This window comes from Aethalodelphis obliquidens, unplaced genomic scaffold (assembly GCF_003676395.1).
Source record: "Aethalodelphis obliquidens isolate GAN/ISIS:26980383/991018 unplaced genomic scaffold, ASM367639v1 scaffold53, whole genome shotgun sequence".
NCBI lineage: Eukaryota > Metazoa > Chordata > Mammalia > Artiodactyla > Delphinidae > Aethalodelphis > Aethalodelphis obliquidens.
Window position 1 is genome coordinate 752,609 of NW_020837997.1, and position 23,180 is coordinate 775,788.

Below are 23,180 nucleotides of genomic sequence, written 5' to 3' on the forward strand. Positions count from 1 at the left end.
ACATGCCTAGAACCTGTGCTCCGCAACAAGAGAAGCCACCGCAATGAGAAGCCCGCGCACGGCAACAAAGAGTAGGCCCTGCTCACTGCAACTAGAGAAAGCCCGTGCGCAGCAACAAAGACCCACTGCAGCCAAAAAATTTTTTTTAATTTTTAAAAAGACTCTGTCTTCAAATACAGTCTAAAGTACTGGGGGGTTAAGACTTCAACATATGAATTGGGAGGGGCACACAATTCAGCCCATAACAGCCACAGACATGGCTCATCTTAGTTAGTCTCTGGCCCCTCCAGAGGTTAAACTGATACAGTGTGGCCCAAGGCCCCCACTATAAATCTCACTGTTAGCATAAATTAACTGGCATGGCCCCCAGGTATACAAAGAGATTCTCACCAGGTAGGATACTCCAGAGGCTTACAGGCTACATCCCAGGAGCCAGTCAAGGGCCAGACCTTTCTTTGGAATGTGCAGGAGAGCCTGAGACCTGGGAGGGAGGAGGGAGGAGCTAAAGAATGACACGGGGTCTCTGCCTGGCCCTGCCCACCCCAGGCTTCTTGTCCCCATTTGATCGGCCACTCTTATCCAGGTTGCCTCCTTACCTCTGGGACAACCAGCATCTGGGAAGCCCTGGTGGCCACGCTAGCACCCCCAGGCCCTGCAAATGGGCACTAGGGCAGCTCTTGACATGGCTGCAGGTAGCTAATTGCCAAATGTGTGCCAGGGCCTGCACAGAGGCCTTGCCAGCAAGAAAGCCCAGCAGAGCTAATAAAAGGGAGGTACTGCGTGTGCAACAGGGGGCCCTGCTGTACCTCAGCTTCAGCTCCACAGCGGCCTGGCAGGGCTTTTCCAAGGACCATTGGGAGGCTCTGGCCAAGATATGCCGCCCCTCTGACTGCCTCCCAGGTGATACCACATCCTGCCTCAGGAAGATGCCTCATGGTAACTCAACCACCCTCTGTCCCTCTAGTTCCTCAATGCCACCACAGTGGACATCTCTGGGCAGCCACCTCTTCCCTGGTGCCTCTGAGGATGGACTCCCCACCAAGGAGGACTGTGCAGGCTGCCGCAATTGCCTCATCCTGGAAGATAACAGATGTATGTGAGCCTCCAGTGTGGGGACAATTGGAATAAAAACAGGAGGTGGAGGAGACTCCCCATAATCAGCTCCATCTTCCATTTCCCAGGAACGAAGGACCCCCAGAGAGGTAGCAGATGGGGGAATTAGCCCACAGACACATGTCCCATTCCCAACACCTCCTATTCCCATAACCTTGATAATAGGGGGAGTTATTCTGCCCTTTGGATGGGTGAGGAAACTGAGGCCTAGAGAGAATGTCTTCATTTGGTGTCTCCCAGAAGCTGATTCTGAGATAAGTATTCAAGGGCAAGTAGTTTATTTGGAAAGTGATATAGGAAATGCTGAAAGGGAGGTGGAGAAGTGAGACAGGGAAGGGAAGGGAATCAGTAAAGAGTGCATTGATATGCAAGTTTCCACTGGGGGCAGCTGGAACTCAATCCCATGGGGACCTCTGAGAATCAGTGTGGAAAACACACCTTAGTCGCCCCATACAAGGGGTGAGGAAGCTAGGGTACTTATCCACCAACTTCCATTGTCTGCCACAGAGGTGTAGGGCTCCACTCAAACCTGACCTACCCCCCTGCCTGCATTTCAACAAATCCCTGTATCTGCTGGGGGCTGATTTATCCATCAAGAATCATAAGCATAGCACATAAGCCAACAATGTGAATATTTGGAGGAAAGAAAACACACACACACACACACACACTCCAAAATCCAAACAGCAACTAGCAAAATTCAGATGAATAATTGTACAAGCTTCACAAAGTGTGAAATTTAGCATTCATAATCATTGTATACAGTTTGTAGATCATTTGTTCTCACTTATCAAGAATTTCTGATTGCTGAGAAAGAATCATTGCCAACTGTGAATTAAATGAGCTACATGTAGCCAAATAAATGCAACAGGAAAAGTACAGAAACCCTGTCAAAGGGTTTACCAAAAACATAACAAATATTGATGTGACCTGTGAGCGTTCTTCGATCATCTGACATGATATGGGTGGGGCCAAGGGCTGCTCTCACCCCTACATTGGTCTCCAGCTCCTCTGAGTTAGAGTACCCCAAAGTACACTAGTCCTACAGCCCTTCCCCTCAACTTGTGAGGAGGTGTTGTCTTGACCCCTGACCTCTCTCTCCACTGTCGGCAGTTGCCTCAAAGGCATCTGGGCAGGGATCTGATGGTGTGCACTCCACTCTCAACCTGACTCCTCCCAAACGCACACATCCAAGAAAAATTAGGGACTTCCCTGGTGGTGCAGTGGTTAAGAATCTGCCTGCCAATGCAGGGGACACAGGTTCGAGCCCTGGTCCGGGAAGATCCACATGCCACGGGGCAACTAAGCCCATGTGCCACAACTACTGAGCCTGCACTCTAGAGCCCACGAGCCACAGCTCCTGAGCCCACATGCCACAACTACTGAAGCCTGCGTGCCTAGAGCCTATGCTCCATAACAAGAGAAGCCACCGCAACAAGAAGCCTGTGCGCCACAACGAAGAGTAGCCCCCACTCGCCACAACTAGAGAAAGCCCGCATGCAGCAATGAAGACCCAACACAGCCAAAAATAAATAAATTTATTTTAAAAAATTGTTAAGAAAAATTAACAGAGCCTGAGACCTGTGGGACACCATCAACCATACCATTATATGCGTAACAGGAATCCCAGAAGGAGAGAAGAGAAAGGGACAGAAAGAATAGTTGAAGAAATAATGGTCCCAAAATTGCCCAACGTTGATGAAAGACATGAATCTACACATCCAAGAATCTCAATGATCTCAAAGTAGGATAAGCACAGAGATCTGCACCAAGACATATTATCACCACACACACACAACCTCCTCTGTACAGGCCTCCATCACCTGGCACCTGATCTCCCACCTGAACATTCAGCAGTGAATAAGACAGACAAGTATTACCTGGTCAGCCCCAGTCTGAACAAGGAGACAGATAAACTAACACAAATCACTGAACTATGAAGTTCAAGCTGTGGCAAGTGTTAGAAGAAATGAAACGCAGTGATGTAATAATGACTGGACAGTGGTAGGTGGTTAGGGAGGGGAGGGCCTCCCAAGGAAGTGCCGTTGGACTTAAAGGATGAGAAAGAGGCAGCTTCAAATGAACTAGTGTTTTCCAGGCAGAGGGAACTGCAAGTGCAAAGGGACTGGGGCAGGAACAGTTTGATGTGAAGGAGAATCGGAGAGGAGGTCATGGTGGGCCATGAGGACAACAAAGGATATGAGGCCAGAAGTCTTGTTGTGGCTGGATTTTATTTGTGGGAATCTGGATTTTATTTTAGGTGGGGTGAGCAGTTATGGGAAGACTGTTCAGCAGGGATGTGCTATGATCTGATTTCAGGTTTTTAAGTCCACTCTGGGCACAGCATGGAGAATGGAATATAGGAGTGAGGCAGGTTAAATTTTCCAAAATGGCCACAATAATATCTCCCACCCCACATTCTCTTGCACAAAGAATGTTACAAGGTCACCTTGACACACCACCCATTGACAGAGATGGAGTCTATGTTCCTTTCCCTCGAATCTGGTGCCAGAAGTAACACAGTGTGACATTCCAAGCTGGATCAGAAAAGATAATGTAGCTTCTGCCTTTTACTTTTTTTTTTTTTTTTTTTTTTTGCGGTACACGGGCCTCTCACTTTTGTGGTCTCTCCCGTTGCAGAGCACAGGCTCTGGACGCGCAGGCTCAGCGGCCATGGCTCACGGGCCTAACCGCTCTGCGGCATGTGGGTTCTTCCCGGACCGGGGCACGAACCTGTGTGCCCTGCATCGGCAGGCGGACTCTCAACCACTGCACCACCAGGGAAGCCCTGCCTTGTTCATTTTTGAAGCCCTGGGTGGCTATGTAAGAATCCCAACTACCCTGACTACTGACCTGCTAGGAGGAACCCAGTTCACACCAAGAGGCCTGTGGAGGTGCCCTAGTCCACAGCCCCTGCAGAGGTCCCAGCCCACACCTGGCATCAACTGCAAGTGAACATGCCTCCAGATGATTCTGGCCCCTCATTTGTTGAATCACCCCTAAGCCTCTAAGTCTTTCCAACTGAGGAGTAGAAACAATCAATGTCAGCTCTGCCCTGCCCCAATTCCTGACCCACAGCATCTGTGAGCATCATGAAACGGCCGTTAGGGATAGTTTGTTAAAGAGCAGTAGGAACTGGAATTGGGGGGAAAGGGGAGTGGAGAACTGGGTGGAGGAGGGAGGCACCAGAGTGGCATCCGGGAAACTAAGGAAGAGGGGGTGTCATCAAAACGAGTGGTGTCAGGGCTTGCACCAGGCTGGAGCAGTGGATGGGAGGAAAGAGAAGGGATTTGTTCAGGATGCATTTTGGAAGTAAACCCCAGAGAACTTTCTGTAGGCTATCACCAACGGAGGGTGGATAAGAGGAAAGACTAGGGCCCGCGACTGCGCCCAGATATTCAGAGCTGGAGCCCAGGAAGGTAGCACAGAGCCCCCGTTCCCTCCCCTCCCGGCCCGGGCAACTGACTACATCTCCCAGCATCGCTCGCTCAGGCCGCGGGAAGGGGAAAAAAAAAAAAAAAGTTTGGGCCAAGCATTCCCGGAATGCGCTTCCTGCTGGCGCGGGGCGGGGGGCGGGCGGGGAGGCCCGGGCGGGGCGGGGAGGGCGGGGGGCGGCGCGGCCGGAGCCCGGGGCGCGCACTCCGCCCGGCCCGGGCCCCAGCATGGCCGAGCCGCTACTCAGGAAAACCTTCTCCCGCCTTCGGGGCCGGGAGAAACTTCCCCGGAAAAAGTCGGACGCGAAGGAGCGCGGTGAGAGGGGGAGGTGGGGAAGAAGGGGCGCCGAACCCCACCCGGCCTGGAAGCGGGTCCCGGGGCCCCAAGGATGGACAGGGGAAGCCCTGCGGAGCCCCCTGCGGGCCGGGGTTGGGGGCCGGGGCACGCAAAGGTCCTGAAAGTAACGGGCTGGGGGGAGAGGGGGCGCGGACCGTTATGTGCGCCTGGCCAGGGATGCCAGCGCTTCGGCTCCTTGGGAGGCCCGGGAGGGGGCCTCGCCCCTGACAGGAAATGGGGCCGAGGCAGAGCGCCTGGAGAGTGCAGGGGAGGAGGAGCTGGGAGGCCTAGAAACTGGGGCTTATTCAGGCCGGGCAGGGGACACCCTGAGCCCTGGAGACCTGGGATGGGAGATGGGGGCGTACTCCTGCAGAGGGAGAGAGGTGGTGCATCAATCATGGTGGCTACCCCCCACCCCCCTCACCTATTAACCAGTGACTGCAGCTACACCCAACCTTAGGCAGCCCCAAGAAACTGTCCCCTTTATACAGATGGGGAAACTGAGGCACGGAGCAGTTGGGTCATTTACCCAGTGCCAGTGAAGTGACTTAACAGCTCTGTGGACTATGCTACTAAATGAACCCAGAGAGAGAGTCCTGGGGAGTGGAAATCTGAAGTGACCAGAGGAGGGAGTCCTTAAAGAAACGGGCAGGACCTTAAAGAAATCAGAGCTGCGTGGGACAGGAAGTCCCGGAAAGGAAGGAGTTAAAGGAGGGAGGGCAGAAGACTCCATGGATCTGACCTCCCCCCAGCCCTTCCCAAAGATTCCCAAGGTTCCCAGAGCAGAGAGAAGGGACAGGGGTGCCCACGCACAAACACACACAGGAAACAGCCCGGGATGTCACAGAGAGGAGGATGGAGCAGGAGGGGGAGGTCCCAAGGGGGAGGCATTGACCGTGGGGGTCAGTCCTGGGCTGAGAGACGGTGGCAGGGGTTTGGAAGACAGGCAGGGAGGTGGGGAGTGACATGCTGCAGGTATGGGAGAACCCAGCAGGCACTCACTCACTGTCATGCCTGCTCCTGTCTTCCAAGCAAGCTAGGCAGCGTCCACTGTGGGCTATGCACTTGACCAAGATATGAGTGCCTATGAAGTGCTCTCCACGTTGAGCTCCCCGAAGCCTCCCTGAAGGGCGGCATCAAATCCCCACATTTCACAGGAGGACACTGAGGCTCAGAGATGGAAAGTGACTTGCCCAAAGCCACCCAGCGAGAAGGGACAAGGGCAGGGCTCCATGCAGAGTAAACGAGAGGTGTAGGGAAGTAGAGTGGGGAATGCAGGGCCCAGGCCCAAAGAAACCCCACCAGACCTCTGAGGCTGGAGAGCAGAGGGACAGAGTCCTGTTTGGGATACCAGGGCCAGGGAGGTTGGGGAGGAGGCCGCGAGCTGGTAACAGATGAGACTGCTGGCCTGCAACCACCCATTCCAAATGAATGTGTGGAGTGTCAGTGCCGAGTGCATTCTCCTGCTGGGGGAAGAGCCCTGGGCCGGGACTGCTCTGGGAGCAGTGGGAGGCCAAGTCTCACACCCCTTGCTCTCTGCCAGGCCGCCCAGCCCAGCGCCCGGAGCCCAGTCCTCCAGAACCAGAGCCCCAGGCCCCGGAAGGATCCCAGGCTGGAGCAGAGGGGCCCCCCAGCCCCGAGGCCTCTCGGAGCCCGGCTCGGGGTGCCTACCTGCAGAGCCTGGAGCCCAGCAGCCGCCGATGGGTGCTGGGCGGGGCCAAGCCACCAGATGAGGCCACCTTGGGGCCCGGGGCAGCTGGCAGTAGGGAGCCTGCTGGTGAGATCTGGTACAACCCCATCCCTGAGGAGGACCCCAGACTCCCGGCACCTGAGCTCCCAGGCCCACAGCCAGGCTCAGCTGAGCAGGAGAGCCTGGCCTCCCCAGGTGAGCACAAGCCTCACACCCCGGGACCCCCAAGATGACTACAAGCCTCACCCCCATCCCGAGCCCAGATTTCTGGACCCTGAGGTCTGCTCTCCCCATAGGCGCAGCCCCCGCCAGTCCCCCAACCAAAGCCTCCCGCACCAAGTCCCCAGGCCCGGCCAGGCGGCTCTCAATGAAGATGAAGAAGCTGCCCGAGCTGCGGCGCCGCCTGAGTCTGCGGAGCACCCGGGCTGGCCGAGAGCGTGAGCGAGCCGCCCCCGCGGGGTCCGTCATCAGCCGTTACCACCTGGACAGCAGCGTGGGGACCCCGGGGCGGGCGGCAGTGTCTGAGGGCGCACGGGGCCTGAGGGCCGGTTACCTCAGTGATGGCGACTCTCCTGAGCGCCCAGCGGGGCCCCCGTCGCCCACCGCCTTCCGACCCTATGAGGTGGGCCCATCGGCCCGGACGCCCCCCACTGCACTCTGGGGCCGCCTCAGCCTGCACCTGTACGGGCTGGGGGGGCTGCGACCGGCACCTGGGGCCACTCCGCGAGACCTCTGCTGCCTGCTGCAGGTGGATGGGGTGGCCCGGGCCCGAACGGGGCCGCTGCGTGGGGGGCCAGACTTCCTGCGGCTGGACCACACCTTCCACCTGGAACTCGAGGCCGCGCGGCTGCTGCGGGCCCTGGTGCTGGCGTGGGACCCCGGCGTTCGGCGGCACCGGCCCTGCGCCCAGGGTACTGTGCTGCTGCCCACGGTTTTCCGAGGTAGGATGCGTGGCTGCAGGGGAGGAGGTGTAGGGCACAGGATTCAGCTCAGGGCTCCCTCCTTCCTCCAGAGTGCCCAGGGTACTAAGCCCAGGATGGGGCGTGGGTTGGAGTAGAGACCAGGGCACGGGAGCCTATGGGGGCAGACTAAACTCAGGAGGTCCCCTTGTGTCTTCAGGGTGCGAGGCCCAGCAGCTGGCTGTGCGCCTGGAGCCCCAAGGGCTGCTGTATGCCAAGCTGACCCTGTCGGAGCAACAGGAAGCACCAGGCACAGCTGAGCCCCGAGTCTTCGGGCTGCCCCTGCCACTGCTGGTGGAGCGGGAACAGTCCCCGGGCCAGGTGCCCCTCATCATCCAGAAGTGTGTTGGGCAGATCGAGCGCCGAGGGCTACGGGTAAGTCCCTCACCCCACCCTAGCTAGGCCCAAGACCTCAGAACATCTCCCCAGAACACCCAGGGTATGGAGGCCAGGCTTCCCCCTACCCCACCTGGGGAACTCCTGGCTCCAATCCCAGCCTAGACAAGGGCAGGAGCTCCGGCTCCCTCCAGACCCTAGCACCTAGCCCAGAATTCATGGGTCATCTGTTCATTTAGTAACGTAGGATCCCAGCCGTTCTGGAGCTCAGAGTCTGATGGGGGAAAAGACATGACTCTAATAAATCACATATGTACAACTGTGGCTGGGATAAGAGCAAAGAAGCTGGGAGAGCTTACAGCAGGACCTGACCCGCTGGTTGGGGTAGTCAAGGAAGGCTTTCCAGAGGAGGTGACAAGTAAGCTGAAAATGAGTCAGAGTTTCCTGAGTCAAAGGATGTTGGTGCCAGGATAAGTGATCCAGAGAGTCTACAGGGCCAGGCTGTCCAGGCAGCCAGGTGGGATCCCCAATGACAGGCGTCAGAGGAGCAGGAAGGCAGCCAGTGAAGCGACAGCCAGCCCCCAACCTCTCAGCCCATTGCCACTGTGATCTAGGCCTCTGGCCCTCACCCACAGGGCCCTGATCAGTCTGTGGCCCTGACAAGAGGACATCTCTCTGCTCCTGCCCCCAGGTAGTGGGGCTGTACCGTCTGTGTGGCTCAGCAGCCGTGAAGAAAGAGCTTCGAGATGCCTTTGAGCGGGACAGTGCAGCTGTCTGCCTCTCCGAGGACCTGTACCCTGATATCAATGTCATCACTGGTCAGCATGCCCCTTCTCTCTCCTGCCTGCTCCCCATTCAACCCTCACCTCAAGGCAGTCCCTGTGGTCCCTCTGGGACCTCACCCCTTCTGTTGGCCTTGTTTTCACCTTCCTGCACCTATCCTCCTCCTGTTCCCCTGCTCCCAGCCCCAGCTGAATCTCCAGCCTCAGAAACCAGGGGTGCCCTGACCAGAGTGGGCCCTGTATCCACAGGCATCCTCAAGGATTATCTGCGGGAGCTGCCTACCCCGCTCATCACCCAGCCCCTCTATCAGGTGGTGTTGGAGGCCATGGCCCGAGAGCCCCCAAGCAGGGCTCCTTCCAGCACTGAGGGCACCCGTGGGCTCCTCAGCTGCCTGCCAGATGTGGAGAGGGTGAGTTGGGCCTGGTGGGAGCAGACAAGACAGGGAGTGGGCTGACATCAGCAGAATGTTTCACCCATGCCTGGGCCTGTGATGGCCATGAATGTGTGGCATTGTTACAATTCTAGAAAATAGGTGCTATTAGTATCCCCACTTTATAGATATGGAAGCCAAAGCCCAGAGCAGTTGAGTGAGTTACTTAAGGTTTCACAGGCAGAAGGTATCAAAAATACAGACTCTGAACACAGGTGTGTCAACCCACCATAAGGGAAGTTCCTGGCTGTGGTATCCTGGACAAGTCCCGACCCTCTCTGTGCCTCAATATCCTCATCTATAAAATGGGATTAATACCAGCCCTGCCTAACACACAGAGGAGTAGGCTCAAGCCCAAGTTCTGCCATTTCAAACTTGAGTTACCTTTCGCTTCGGTCTCCCCTCCAGCAAAATGGGATCATAATACTAATACCTAATGGTTAAGTCTTAGCTGGGTCATCACCCAGCTATGAGACCTTGAACCTCAGTTTCCCCATTCTGAACCGCCTTAGTCTCCCTCAGGAGCGACAGGGGACCGGCTTTGCCCACCTCATGCTCTCCCAACCCTCTCCTCTCAGGCTACACTGACGCTTCTCCTGGACCACCTGCGCCTTGTCTCCTCCTTCCACGCCCACAACCGCATGACTCCGCAGAACCTGGCCGTTTGCTTCGGTCCTGTGCTGCTGCCGGCGCGCCAGGCACCCGCCAGGCCCCGCATCCGCAGCTCTGGCCCGGGCGTCTCGAATGCAGTGGACTTCAAGCGCCACATCGAGGTGCTGCACTACCTGCTGCAAGCCTGGCCAGGTGAGCTGGCCCTCGCCCCCGCCCCCGCGCCGCCGATCGTAGCCAGGCTGCCGCTACGATGCTTTCTCCAGTGGCCAATCAGAGTCTCGGGCTTCAGGCAAGCCGCGCCCCCTAGTCCGAGTAAGCTGGTACCTGGTTGCCTCAGCAACCAGTTCTAGCTCAGCCAGTGAAATCCTGATCCGGTCGAAGGCCTTGCCTTTCGACCGGCCAATCAGGGGCCTGGCTACCTAAGCAGCCAATCAGAGGTCTAGTCGCCACCGCTGGGCGTGACATCATCCAAGCCCTCCCTCTCCCTCCGCAGATCCGCGCAGGCCCCCAGAGGCTCCGGAGCTGGTCCCGTACCTGCGGCCCAAACGACAGCCGCCGCTGCACTTGCCGCTAGCGAGCCCCGAAGTGGTGACTCGGCCCCGCGGCCGGGGCGGCCCCGAGAGCCCGCCGAGCAACCGCTACGCCGGTGACTGGAGCGTTTGCGGGCGGGACTTCCTGCCTTGCGGGCGGGACTTCCTGTCCGGGCCGGACTACGACCACGTGACGGGCAGCGACAGCGAAGACGAGGACGAAGAGGCTGGCGAGCCGACGGTCGCCACCGACTTCGAAGACGACTTCGAGGCTCCCTTCAACCCGCACCTGAACCTCAAAGACTTTGATGCCCTCATCATGGACCTGGAGAGAGAGCTCTCCAAGCAGATCAACGTGTGTCTGTGAGCCGGGCGGGGCCGGACCCCGATTACTAAGGCCGGGCTCCTGGTTGCTAAGGCGGTGCCCTAACGACCTAGGGGGACCAGACCTGTAGCTCAGGCCTAGCTCCTGGTTCCTGGGGAGTTGCCTAGTGACCAGCCAACCCATTGCTGAGAATCATTCCTCGTTTCCAGTGCTCAACATTTGGGCACTGGGTGCGAAGGCCGGGGATTGGGAATTTTCGGGACCAGCTATTGTGGCCATCTTTTCTGAGTACCAAGGGCTTCTTCCCGGCTGCCAAAAGGCACTGCTTGCAGGGCTGGCTGGCCTCTCTTGCTTCCCCTTAGCCAGGGAAACGCCAGTTACTGTGAGCATCACCCTGGGATGGTGAGACACCCCCCCAGTTCAGTCCTCTTGCTGCTGCCAACCAAATCAGTATTAGCTTTGAGCACTGCACTCTGCTTCTCCCTCGGCGGGCCCAAGGACTATCATGAGGTACTGTTTGAGGCAGGGTGGGGGAAAGCCCCTATCCTGGGCTCTGGCTGGATAGGAGCAGCCTGAGGCTTATAGGAAAACAGCTGGTTTCCCCACTCTCTTTTCCGAGGAAAACCCCATAATTGCCTCAAACCAGCAAAAGTAGATAGCAGAGTATGGCCCTTCCCCTCCCCAATTCTTCCTCCCCATTCCTGAACAAATTGAGCACTTATAAGACCTCCCTTTCGGAGGGGCCCCACCTGAAGTGTCAGGCTGGGGGCATTTTGGTACGGAACATATTTATTGCCTCCGTGCGTGTGTGTCTGTGTGTGAGGACTAGTGTGCATGGACATGTCTAGAACAGGCATGTGGGGCTCTTTCAGGGACCACAGAGCGGGGAAAGAGTTTGCAGTGCCCAGGCACCCTGAAATCTCCAGTAATGGTGCCTCAGTGAGCCCCAGAGTTCCAGTGGGAGAGTAGGGTCCCCTCCTGTCTCCTCCCTCTTTCCCTCACTTCCATCTTTGTGGACAATAAATCAGTATGCACAGGTTCTGGGATGAGTACTTGGGCCCACATGGACCAGAGGTGGTTTATTCAATGTGTAAGAGAGAAGGGGAGAAAGGACACAGCTGAGCCCACAAAGAAAAAGGCCCAAGGGCTCTCCAGTGCTGCCAAGGAGCCTCTCTGAGCTCTGAGCCCTCCAGCCCCTCCTTGTCCTCAGGGAGGGTTCTAGGGTCACTGGGCCTCATGGGATAGGCCCAGGGCAAGCAAGGATGAGAAACCAGCTTGGCACAGTCCAGGGGTGGGAAGAGAGCCAAGGGCACTGACCCGTGAGGCCCTACACGGCAATGGAGCCATCTCGGAAGTCCGTCCTCCCGATGAGGATGTTGACCACAACTGGGTGGCCATCTTGGCACTGCTGCTGGGCATCGTGCAGCACCTTGACCACCTGATCCTCACTCTCTCGTGAAAGTAGCAAGCCCTGGGCTCCCAGCCCCATGGCCGCCTTGTGATAACCTAAAAGGGGAGATCAAGTCAGAATGATGGCAGAACCCAGCCTACCATGCAGCTAGCCCAGGAGAGGAACATACATTCAGCTGGGCCTGAAACAGCTTTCCCCCGTCCCACCCATTCCAGGCCCCTCACCCGTGTAAGCCAAGCCACAGGCCACATTGCTGCCCAGACAGGGCACCTGCTCCCGGGAAATCTGGGTCCAGCCAGCATCGTTCCCTATCAGAGCCATCACTGGGATCTGCAGGGAGAGGATGAGGCCAGGCCACAGCCTTCAGTCCCAGGGCTTGGCCAGCCACAGGTCAAAGACAGGGACAGGACCCCTGCGAGCCAAGCAGCTCCCTCCCCGGCCCACCCCACCCCTGATGACATCTCCCAGAAACCCAGGCTATGAGCTTCCCTTGGTCACCCGGTCACCTTGTGTCTGACGAAGGTGTCAAATTCGATGAGGCTGTAGCCAAAGGCTCCATCCCCAAACAGGCACCAGACCTGAGGGGGTAGCAAGGATGGCTGGGGTGGCTCACAGCCCAGAAAGCGGCGAGTCTCCTGCCCCCAGCACACTCTGACTCACCTCGGCATCCGGCTGACACAGTTTGGCGCCAAGTGCAAATCCCGCACCAACCCCCAGAGTACCGAAGGCCCCTAGAAGAACCAAGAGCAGGTGGGTGTGAAGGGGCCCCGACGATGCAAGCTGCCCCAGGCATAGGCCCGCCCTTACCAGGATCGAGCCAGCGCAGGGGGCCACGGGGCTGCACCAGGTGGGCGGCTGTACCCACGAAGTCCCCACCATCGACCACCAGAATGGAGTTGTCGGGCAGAGTTTCCTCCACCAGCTGCAGTACCCGCACCGGGTTAAGGTGATCGGCTACAGGCATCGATGCCTTCTCCCTGTGATGGAGGAACGCAGGTCAGCAGAGCCAGCGGCATGGGCCCCCGGGAACCCGCAACCCCCCAGGTCCACTCTACCCAGCCCCCACCTAAAGGTCTGCTCCTTCTGTCGGTCAGCCTGCCGAAGCTCCTCTGCCCAGTCTGAGGCCCATGTCTGGCCCTGAAGGCCCTGTGCCAGCTTCACCATGAAGGAGCCCACGTCTCCTGGGGAAGGAAGAGGGAAGAGCTGCAGGGAGATGGCCTCCTCCTGCCCTTCAAGCACCAGAGGCCCAAAGACAGCAGGAAGCCAACAGGCATCTGCGCAGGAGGCAAAGCAGCAGGCCGAGGGGTCCTAGCACAAAATGGGTGAAACACACCCCAGAGCCTGCCGGAACCAAGTCAGGGCAACAGGGGTGTGAGGGAGAGCAAGGCCAAAGCAGCTAGGATTGGGGAGCACAAAGTGGGTTAGAAACTCACATCAGCCTCTGTCTCCTGCCTCCCCATCACACCCCAGATCAGGCAGTCCTGTCAATTCTGCCTCTGAAACACGTCACTAAAAACACCTCCATCCTCCAAGCACATCTCTACAACCCAGGCATGCAGAGTGCTTGTACAGTGAACAAGTAAACAAGCCGGTGGTGATGTACTTTTCCCCATCTCCATTTCAGAAATGACCACACAGGCTCAGCGAAGTTGAGTTTCTCCTCCCTCTCCATCCCCACTCCAGGCCTCATCGTTTCTGTCCTGCCCTAACAGGCCCCTTGCCTCCACCCGGTCCCCTCCAACTCGCTGCCCACCAGCTGCTACAGTGGATCTTCCCAAACATGAATGCAAATGGTGCCACTTCTCTGCTTGACACAAGTTGCCTCTCGCCTGCACCGCAGGGTAGAGTCAACGTCCTTGGAACGATGGGCAAAGCAGGGCCTGGAAAGGCCATGGAAGAGGACTGAACAGGGGTGGAGGAGCCACAACAGGACAAGAGAGACCTCGGGGCAGGTCCTAAGGGCAGCAGGCGACATGGGAGAGTACAGACAGGGGATGTGATCACACGCACATTCCCAGGCCTTCCCTCCGGTGCCCACCCTACCATTAGTTCATCCAGAAGCACCCCATCAGTCTAAGGACCAAATATGCGTCTCTGGCCGATTCGGGGCCCCCCTGGGGCACGGTCCAGGCCTTGGTCACCAGCACCCAGCTCAAGCCAGCTGCAGCAGAGGCCAGGAGGAGAGGAACCGGAAAGAACACATATGTGTGGGGGGCTGCTAGGGGCTCACCCTGCACAGCCTCCTGGGGCTTCCAGAACATGTCTGAGTTCATCAACATCTCTTTCCGGTTACGGTTGACGATGATGATATTGCTGCTGCGGCTGAGGGCACGGCCATAGGACAGACGGAAGTCACACACCGTTCCTGGGGTAGGGGACAGAGTCTCGGTGGACAAAGGGCCAGCATCCTGGGGAGTACCCGCTACCTTACTTAATCCACCATGGTAGACTGAATGCATAAAGGTCTTCACCTCTCCCTGTACCAGTGTCACCTGCAATGAGACTTTGCAGCTCCCCACCCCATGAACCTGGGCTGGCCTCAGGACGTGCTTTGGCCCATAGAATGTGAGAGAAGTGATGGCATGCGTTCCTGAGGCCAGACCCCCAGAAGCCCTGCAGCTTCCACTCTCTCCCTCTCACATAAACTTGCTCCCCAAGCCCTGCATGTTTCTCAACATACACCAAGTAAACAAGCCCAGGCTAGCCTGCTGGAGGATGAGAAACATGGAGGAGGTAGGGGAGAGTGAAAGAACTCAGTTACCCCAGCTGAGGCCAAGCTAGCCCAGCCTACAGCCAACCAACCCCCAAGTTACAAGCCAGCCCAGCCTGGATCAGCACAGCTGCCTTCCCGCCTCTCTGAGCGCAGACTCAGGAATGAGCCCTACCAAAATGACAAAAACTACCACCTGACCCCAGGGGGGTCTTGAGAAATGATACGTGCATTTTAAGCCACTGAGTTCACGGTGGTTATTACACAACAATAGCCAACTGATACAACTATTATGTCTCTGGCAGGATTCAAGCACTTTATGTAAAAGTATATATGCTGTAGGTGTACGTGCTGTGTAAATGCTGTGTAACGCGTACAAACGCAAATGCTGTACACAAAGTACCACAGGTGCCCGCTATCTCTGTGTAAAGCTGGGTCACAGGACACAACTGCAACCTGGCGAGGGTTCACCTGAATTTCAGGTCCAGGGGAAGGGGGGTGGTGAGAGGTAGGAGGGTGGCTGATTATGAGAGTGGGGTGCCAGCCAGTACCTGACTAGGAGGGGCAGGGTTACACGATTAGGGAGGTGCCTAGTGGGAGGGAAAGGAAAGGGGGGGTGGGAGGATGAGGCCCACCTGCCAGGACGACAACATCTGCCTTCTTCAGGGCGGCGCTGCGGTTCTGCCGGATGTGAAGGGGGTGGCTCCGGCCCAGCAGTCCCCGCGCCATCCCGCCCAGGAAGCAGGGGACACCCAGGGTCTCCACAGCAACCCTAGGCGTCCAGGCAGAACAGAGGTGAGTGTGGCCAAGGGCCTCCCCCTCCTCACAGGGCCCCAGGGGACCAGGGATGTGACAGTAAGGGCAAGCCTGAGGCTTCTCACCGAAGTTTGTCTGAGGGTGTCGGAGGCAACAGGGCCTGGCTCCCGAGCAGCACAAGGGGCCTTTTGGCCCGGCTCAGGATCTCAACACAGCGCTGAACCTGGGGCAAGAGGTGGGGCTCAAATAGCCACCCCTGAGTCACCATCAGCCCCCAAGATCACAGCCCCAGTACTGGGTCAGAGAGAAGCCACACAGCAGGTGGGGGTCCCTGGCCAGGGCACAGAGGCAATTCACCTGCTGAGGGGACGCCTGAGGGATGTCCAGAGGCAGAGGCCCCTCAGGCTGAGGCTCCCAGGCTCCTGCAAAGAGGTTGGCCAGGTAATTCTCTAAGTACCTGAGAAGGGGAGAGGAAGAGTCAGTTACCAGGAGTCATACCAGGGTTCCAGAAGCTGAAGGAGGAGAAGGGCCGGGAAAGGGACCAGGAAGGCAGTAGGACAGGAACAGAGGTACAAAAGCAACAGCCCAGGGACAGACAGACCCCAGTGGCTGAGTGCCCAGTGGCCTGTTTCCCCTCAGAAGGTTCTGGTGACCATCCCAACCTGACACAGACCCTCAAAACCAAGTGCCACCAGCATGGAGTGCCAGAATCAGGGGCCACGGCTGCGGGGTCAGACGGAGGTGGGCTTGAGTTCTGGCTCTACTGCTTCCTGTGTGACTGTGGGTGAGTGACCCAACTTTTCTGAGCTTCCTCCTCTGAAAAATGTAAAAGGGAACATCTCTCCCAAGGTTCAGAGATCTAGCCACTCAGGATATAAAGCACATTGCAAAACACTCGATTAATTGGAGCTATTAACAATCGTCCGTACCCTTGCCTTTCTCTGGCTTCTGATGTCTCCTTACTCATTGGGTCACAGGGCCCTGACCTTCCATGAGGCCCTGTGCAGGGCCCTGGAGACACAAAGATAAATCCTGCTCAGCCCTGCCCTCAAGGACACCCAATCCAGCCAAAAATACGCATGTGGGCATCAGCCGGCTAGAATTAGTCAGAGCCTGAAGCTTCTGTTTCCCTTTCGAGGAGGAGTAAAGATCGCAGAAAATGAGAAGAGACCAAGGATGGAACCATGGGGAACCCTAACATGGCAAGAAAAGGCAAGGCACTAGCCAGCCTTGCAGGGGGCTAGTTCCCTAATCATGTCGGAGGAAGGTTGGGAGACACCTTGCCTTACGCTTGGTGTGACACTGGACTCAGCCCTATTCTTATTTAAGATAATAATGGTTAATTCCTTTATACTTCAGCATATGCTTTGCACTGTCAAAATAATCTCATTTTATTCATCACAGAATCTCAGTCTAGAGAGAAAAGGCAACGTTGGTCCATCTTACAGATAAGGAAGCTGACGTCATATATTTAATCACAGTATGTGTAAGTCAAATCATTATGCTGTAACCTTTAAACTTACACAGTGCTGTATGTCAATTATATCTCAATAAAACTGGAAGAAATAAAAAAGGTTTAATCATTTGTTCAAGGTTAACACAGCTAGTTAGTGGCAGTCCTGGGATTTGAACCCATCTCTCTGGACTTTCATTTCACTCATGATAGATGAACACAGCTCTGTGGATAAAGCATTGAAGGTTCCTCCGGGCTGAATCCTAGCGTGCCATTAACAAACTGGACAACTTCATGCAAGTCATTCAACTGCCTTGGGTCTCAGTTACCTAATCTATGAAATGGGCATAATAATACCTCTGAGTCTTAACTCAAAGGGTTGTTATAAAAGACATGTGAGTAAACCTGCTACTCCTTGAGCTGGCCCTCGAGGTGCTTCTCACACGCCCGTGTCCGGGGACCTGTCTGTCCTGTTCATGCCCATCCAGGTACCTAGCACATATCAGCACTCGCTAAATATTTGGAGGGGGGATGGAAGGCAGAGGGGCAAGGACAGGCAAATGCAAGGGACACAGGGCAAAGAGGAGGAGGAGGAGGAAAATCGATTCTCCTTTCTTTTTTTTATTTTTTTTTTGCGGTACGCGGGCCTCTCACTGTTGTGGCCTCCCCCGTGGTGGAGCACAGGCTCCGGACGCGCAGGCTCAGCGGCCATGGCTCACGGGCCCAGCCGCTCCGCGGCATGTGGGATCTTCCCGGACCGGGGCACGAACCCGTGTCCCCTGCATCGGCAGGCGGACTCTCAACCACTGCACCACCAGGGAACCCCTGATTCTCCTTTCTGCACCCTGTTTCAGCCAGGCCCACCTCAGTGGTGACCAAAAATGGATCCTTTTCATGTACCTCTGCTAGGGCTATGCCCCTACTTAGAACCCTTTTTACGCTGTCAACAGAAAGAAACTCCCCCTTGAAACTTGTAGCTTTTCCAGGAAAACCTTCAAGCTTGTCCCAGGCCAGCCCCACTGACCTGCTCTCTCCAACATCCTGGCCACTCACCACTCAAAAGTCCCATAGTGGTCCCAGACTGAGCTGTGCCCATGTCATGGGCCCATAGGGACACATTGTTCCCTTATCCTGGCCTGCTGGAGGTCCAGGCACTCGTATGTGATCCATCCAGATGTATCCCACAGCTACCACCCAGATTCCAGACCACCATCATCTCTCATCCCAGTGACCGCCACACCTCCTCCCTGGCTTCCCAGCTTCCACCTGACCCGAAAGTCCACACTCCAGCAATAGCCAGAGGGAACATAATAAAAACCCAAGCCAGGGTATCCCGTGCCAATGCTTAAGGCCCTGCAGTGCCTCTCAATGGACCTCAAATTAAAAACAAAGTTCCAGGTCTGCCAAGTGGCTCCTGCTGGCTGCTCTGGGCTCAGTCTCTGCCCCTCTCCCCTTTGCTCACCTGCTGCCACCACATGGGCCACTTTGCTTTCCCAACCCACCAACTTCATTCCTGCCTCAGCACACGTGCATATTCTATTTCCTCTACCTGGAATGCTCTTCCCACGGCTGGCTCCTCTCAATTGATGTGCAAATCAATGAATGAGTCAAAGGAGAGATGGGTGCTAGCAGGAGGTTGCAGGAGAAGCCAGCGGATAGGGGAGGGTATGGTAGGAGTTGGGCTACTTACCAGGAGACCCCTTGACCCACGAGGCCCTTGGGCGGCTTAGCTGGCGCCATCTCCTTCTGAACCATGAAGTAGGGGTACAGCACATCGATAGGCAGTTCCACAAACACCGGGCCTGCATGGACAGGGAGAGCGCTGAGTCTGCTGTGTCTCCCAGCCCCCAGGCCCTAGGGCCTGACCACTGCCCAGCCCCCGCCCCGCACCTGGGGTGCCCGACTGAGCAGCAGCCATCGCGGCCCTCAGGGTGGGGATGATCTCCCGCACCCTCTGCACAGAAGCACAAAACTTGCAGAGTGGCCGGAACAGGGACATCTGATCAATAGCCTGGAGTGCGCCCCGGTTCTGGTGGAGACAGGAGTCCAGGGAGTCAACACATGAGAACTTCCAGGCTCCCTGGGGCCCCTGCCACCCCTCAAGAAGAGGGTACCTGCAGCAGGGTGCTGGCAGCCCCACCCAGAAGCAGGACTGGGGACTGGGCTATCTGGGCATTCTTCACCGCAGTCACTGTGTTGGTGAGGCCGGGGCCCGCTGTCACCGCCACCACGCCCACTGTCCCTGAAACACAAACCGTGTCACAGCTGTGTCCACCCTCCTGGCCAGCCCCCCCATCAAAAAACCCTGCCCCTCAAAGACATCCCAGTCTCACCAGCCCCTAGCCCTCTCCACTCTGCCCTCACCGGTCAGGCGGGCCACAGCATCAGCTGCAAAGACGGCTGTGACTTCGTGGCGGGTGTCCACCACGCGGATGCCCAGCTTCTCACAGGCCACCAACAGTGGGGAAATGTGCCCGCCGACCAGCGTGAAAAGGAACCGCACGCCATGGGCCCTCAGCACGGCTGCCACATTCTCCCCACCATGCCGGATGCTTGCCTTGTCCACCTGGGCCCGAAAAGGGGGAGAAGCGAGATTGTCAAGGACCAGGGCACGGGCACCAGGGCAGGTGGGAAGAGGGACAATCCCCCTCCCCCAGGAAGGAGGGCAGGGGCAGGGTCGGAGGGCAGGGGAAGTTTGGTGTTGCTTAGGCACATATTACACTTATACACCTGGCTCAGAGTAGGACATATCATCTTATCAGATCCTCCTGACGTTATATCCTTTTACAACTACAGAGATCAAGACTCCTGAGCAAGACTCAAAGTCCCATAGAACCAATGCTCTTAAAGCCCCCCACTCTGTAACACTGCCCGCCTCAGGGATGGTGGAGCAAGCAGGAAGAGAGGTTAGGGAAGGTCGATCCACAGAACCCAAGGGAGTTTGGCCAGGGGCCATCTGCTGGGACTCCAGAACGGCCTGCTCTCCAGTATCAGGGCATCTTAACGTGACTGCTGACTCCAGCCTACCAGACTCCCTCCTACTCACTGGGCCCAGTTAACAGGCCACCAGCCGCCACGTGCCTGACATGGGAGCAGCCTGCTGACACAGACAGTGCTTCTGCACAGCAACGCACTCCAGAGGCCTTTGCCTTAAATCTCCACACATCCTCAAGTTGCTGCTGGTTAGGAGAGGAAGGACTGGGGAGAGGGTCTGGGGAAGGGGTAAATTTCTGAGAGAGAAGGCAAGTAGTTCAGAGCAAGGTCTGTGGGGTCAGCTCTTCCCCAAACAGGTCTCCTAACACAAGCTATCACACAACCTCTCTGAGCCTCGGTTTCCTCTTGTGGAAAATGAAGACAGAAACAAGAGTATCTATTCCGGAATGTATTGGGTACGTGGGAAAATCCCTCCGAAGCGCTGAGCTCAGCAGACAGCAACTGTCACAAAAGAGTCACAGCCGTCCGCGTCCTCTGGTGCCTGCTCTCTGCACTCTGACCCCATCGTGTTACGGAGCACTGCTCCGTGAAAAGGGCTCGAGGCCCCTGAGGAAGGAGGTGGGCGGGGGGTTGAGTGCCCAGGCAGGTGTAGCCTCCCTGTGACCTCTTCCTAGAGGCAAAGTCCAGAGCCCCGTAAGCAGCTCAGCAACAGCGACAGGATACTGGAAAGAATTTCCCGACCAGTCCCTCTGGATTAACCGGACCTCACTCTCCCCGCCTATAAAATGGGTTAGCTGAAAAGAACGCTGGAAGTCCATTCCTTTGGCTGCCCCCGGCCCGTCTCCCTTGTATTTCCCCTGAACCTTGTGCATCAACTGATAGAAGAGCCCCAGGCGGTGAGCGGCGCCCAGCAAGGCGGCCACTAGCGTCGCGAAACCCAGGAGCAGGAAAGAGGGGAAGAAGCCCCCAGCAGGGGCGGCAGCCGCGGGCGTCTCCATGAGATGGCACCTAAGGGAGAAAGGGCAGGGCTAGGACGTTGGCGCGACAATTAAATTATCCAGAAGAAGGCACGCCCCCTCTCCCAGCCCAGATCCCGGGCCACGCCCCTTGGCACGAGTTTCTGCGCGGCCACGCCCCTTACACCCCCAGGCTCCGGACCAGGCCAAAACTCTCAGGGACCTGGCCACACCTCTTACAACGCCAGCCCACCCCCCTTACGTCACCACAACCACCTAACGAGGTCACCACAGGTCAATGCGGCGACAAAGCCTCAAGATAGCTATTTTCCTACTTACCTACTTCTCAAAGGATCGGCGGGAAGCCCCGCCTCTCTTTGACATCAAGGACCCGAATCTCAGCCCTAGTGGTGAGCCCACCCCACGTCTACGCCCCCAAGTTAGCGTGCACGACCCTCTCCACAAGCCAGACCCCTCCCCCCTAGCGAGCGCCCGGGCCCGAGCCTGTCCCCCGACCCCAGGCCTCGAGTCGAGGTCAGGTTGCATCGGGATGCTTCTCCAACCCCCGGGGCATTTTAACCTTCACCTACAGGAAATGGCGCTAACTCCAAAGGAATTCGCTCCCTTCGTGTCACGTGAACAGGCGCGCGGCTTGAACAGGCTGGGCCGGACAGCTGTGGCCTTGCCCCTTTTGCCCACTTGGATCCGGGGCGCCCTGTAGTCCGGCCCGCCCTGTAGTCCGGCCCGACGCGCGTGCGCTCAGCTTCAGGGCACCTCCTATAAGAGCCCTGTCTCTACTGGCCGCCCGTTGCACAAGCTCCGCCCTCCCTCGCTTCCCATTGGCTCGCACTGCAGGCCTCACGCTTTTTTTTTTACAAGAGGCCACGCCCCTCTGCGGCTTCCAGTAGCCGGGAGTTTGGCGCGATCCACCTTCCTCGGCCTTCCATTGGCCCAGCATTGCAGGCCCACAGGTTCCGGGCCTTCCGAGCCCAGCCCGCTTTCCACACCAGGCGTGCTGTACGCCCCTTCACGTTGGCCGAGCATGGACGATTTCGGACCTCCTGCCCAGTGTCCACCATCCGGGACTCTCACCCCAAACAAACCCTGCCCCTCGCTCTAGCTCCAGGCCCTGCCTCCCATCCCACCGCAATTCAGCGAAGGCAGAGGCCCGCCCCCTCTCCCGTATCCGCGCCTACGCTGTTGCCTCTACCCTTGTAAGCCCTGCCCACTTCCCCGGATGCTTGGAGTTTTTCTGCTTCCGGTGCAGGCGAATGGGCCCTCTGAGTGGTACCCGGTTCCAACCAGGGCTTCACCACGTTGCAGCCGTCTGGCATCTGGAAAATGATCTCCCCATCAGTACAGGGGGAGTAATTCTGGTCCCGAGCGCCCTACTTCCCTCCAAGACTGACTTCCATCCCTTGTCAACTTCTGGGATTTCCCTCCAAGGATTCCACCCCATCGTTAATTTTATTTTATATTGAATCATTCCTAGGTTTTCATTTCACCCATTGAAAAGAAAAAAGAAACCTCCGATGGCCCCACATTCTCCACTTGTGACTGTCCATTTGCTCCTTTTTTTAGCAAAATCCATCTATACTTACTGTCTCCGTAAGCTCTTCTCCTATTCTTGAACCCACTCCAAACAGGCTCTTACCCGCCTCTCTATAAGAGCTGCTCCGGATTATTCCAACAGTCTCCAAACCAGTCCCTCTCCCCACTGTCTCTCACCTACCTGCTCAACCCCACTCTCCTTGCCAATATGAACAGGATAAAATGCAAATGTCCTAGAAGGGCCTTCTGGGCCCAATTAAACTTCCAGAGCCAATAATGAAATAGTGATTATCTTATGTCAAGCACTTACCATGTGCAAGTCCTGTTCCATGCCCTTTTGACGTATGAACTCATTTAATTCTCACAACAGCTCTGGAAGGGAGGTGTATTAGCAATATCCCCATTTTATAGATGCTGAAACTGAAGCACAGGGAGGTTAAGGAACTTACCCAAGGTTGCACAGCTTGTAAGTGATAGAGGCAGAATGTGAACTCAAGCAGTGCTGCCTGGGCCTCCAGACTGGAAACACTTCAAGAATGGACCTGTGCTTCAACCACATGGCTCCCTCATGCCTATCACAGGGTGTAGTTTTGGGGGCCCATCCAGATACCACTGTGGTTATGTTGAATTTTATTCTAAGTGAGTTGGGAAACCAGAAGGGGTTTTGAATAATCTAAGTCACACAAAACCTGCACATGATTGTTCATAGCGGCTTTATATGTAATAGCCAAAAACTGGAGAAACCAAAATGCCCCTCAGTAGGTGGTTACAAAAACCGTGGTCCATCCATACCATAGAACACTGCTCAGCAATAAAAGAACAAAATATGGTAACACAATAACTTGGATGAATCTCAAACA

At 56.6% G+C, this 23,180-nt stretch overlaps 2 protein-coding genes across 4 annotated transcripts; one reads left to right on the forward strand and one right to left on the reverse strand.

The window, feature by feature from the left end:
* Positions 1 to 4,716: 4,716 nt before the first annotated feature.
* Positions 4,717 to 11,601, forward strand: SYDE1 (synapse defective Rho GTPase activating protein 1). 2 transcript variants are annotated; one of them, XM_027084473.1, is made up of 8 exons: positions 4,717 to 4,863; positions 6,428 to 6,769; positions 6,871 to 7,515; positions 7,694 to 7,908; positions 8,561 to 8,687; positions 8,901 to 9,061; positions 9,661 to 9,886; positions 10,188 to 11,601. In XM_027084473.1, exons 1-8 carry the CDS (start codon positions 4,776 to 4,778, stop codon positions 10,589 to 10,591), a joined length of 2,208 nt encoding a protein of 735 aa, XP_026940274.1. In that variant the 5' UTR covers positions 4,717 to 4,775; the 3' UTR covers positions 10,592 to 11,601. The 2 variants fall into 2 exon arrangements, with proteins under 2 accessions (XP_026940274.1, XP_026940273.1); XM_027084472.1 differs by lacking the exon at positions 4,717 to 4,863 and having other exon boundaries at positions 4,898 to 6,769; positions 10,188 to 11,587.
* Positions 11,588 to 21,881, reverse strand: HACL2 (2-hydroxyacyl-CoA lyase 2). Of its 2 annotated transcripts, none has more exons than XM_027084474.1 (16): positions 21,360 to 21,881; positions 20,677 to 20,821; positions 19,244 to 19,445; positions 18,994 to 19,121; positions 18,770 to 18,908; positions 18,570 to 18,681; positions 15,784 to 15,883; positions 15,552 to 15,649; positions 15,306 to 15,442; positions 14,191 to 14,325; positions 13,027 to 13,141; positions 12,768 to 12,937; positions 12,621 to 12,691; positions 12,467 to 12,538; positions 12,185 to 12,290; positions 11,588 to 12,055 (listed from the first exon to the last, which is right to left on the reverse strand). In XM_027084474.1, the coding sequence occupies exons 2-16, from the start codon at positions 20,809 to 20,811 to the stop codon at positions 11,877 to 11,879; spliced, it is 1,899 nt and encodes a 632-aa protein (XP_026940275.1). In that variant the 5' UTR covers positions 20,812 to 20,821; positions 21,360 to 21,881; the 3' UTR covers positions 11,588 to 11,876. The 2 variants fall into 2 exon arrangements, with proteins under 2 accessions (XP_026940275.1, XP_026940276.1); XM_027084475.1 differs by having other exon boundaries at positions 21,109 to 21,372.
* Positions 21,882 to 23,180: the final 1,299 nt, after the last annotated feature.

What these genes read in the sequence shown, in the direction of transcription:
- HACL2 (XM_027084474.1), bottom strand. Translation starts at nt 20,811, where the DNA reads ATGGAGACGCCCGCGGCTGCCGCCCCTGCTGGGGGCTTCTTCCCCTCT. An exon ending in TGCTGTGGCCCGCCTGACCG is followed by an intron (nt 19,122 to 19,243) that starts GTGAGGGCAGAG and finishes TTTGTGTTTCAG; the next exon opens with GGACAGTGGGCGTGGTGGCG. An exon ending in ACACCCTCAGACAAACTTCG is followed by an intron (nt 15,443 to 15,551) that starts GTGAGAAGCCTC and finishes CTGGACGCCTAG; the next exon opens with GGTTGCTGTGGAGACCCTGG.
- SYDE1 (XM_027084472.1), top strand. Translation starts at nt 6,316, where the DNA reads ATGTGTGGAGTGTCAGTGCCGAGTGCATTCTCCTGCTGGGGGAAGAGC. An exon ending in GGAGAGCCTGGCCTCCCCAG is followed by an intron (nt 6,770 to 6,870) that starts GTGAGCACAAGC and finishes CTCTCCCCATAG; the next exon opens with GCGCAGCCCCCGCCAGTCCC. An exon ending in GCCTGCCAGATGTGGAGAGG is followed by an intron (nt 9,062 to 9,660) that starts GTGAGTTGGGCC and finishes CTCTCCTCTCAG; the next exon opens with GCTACACTGACGCTTCTCCT.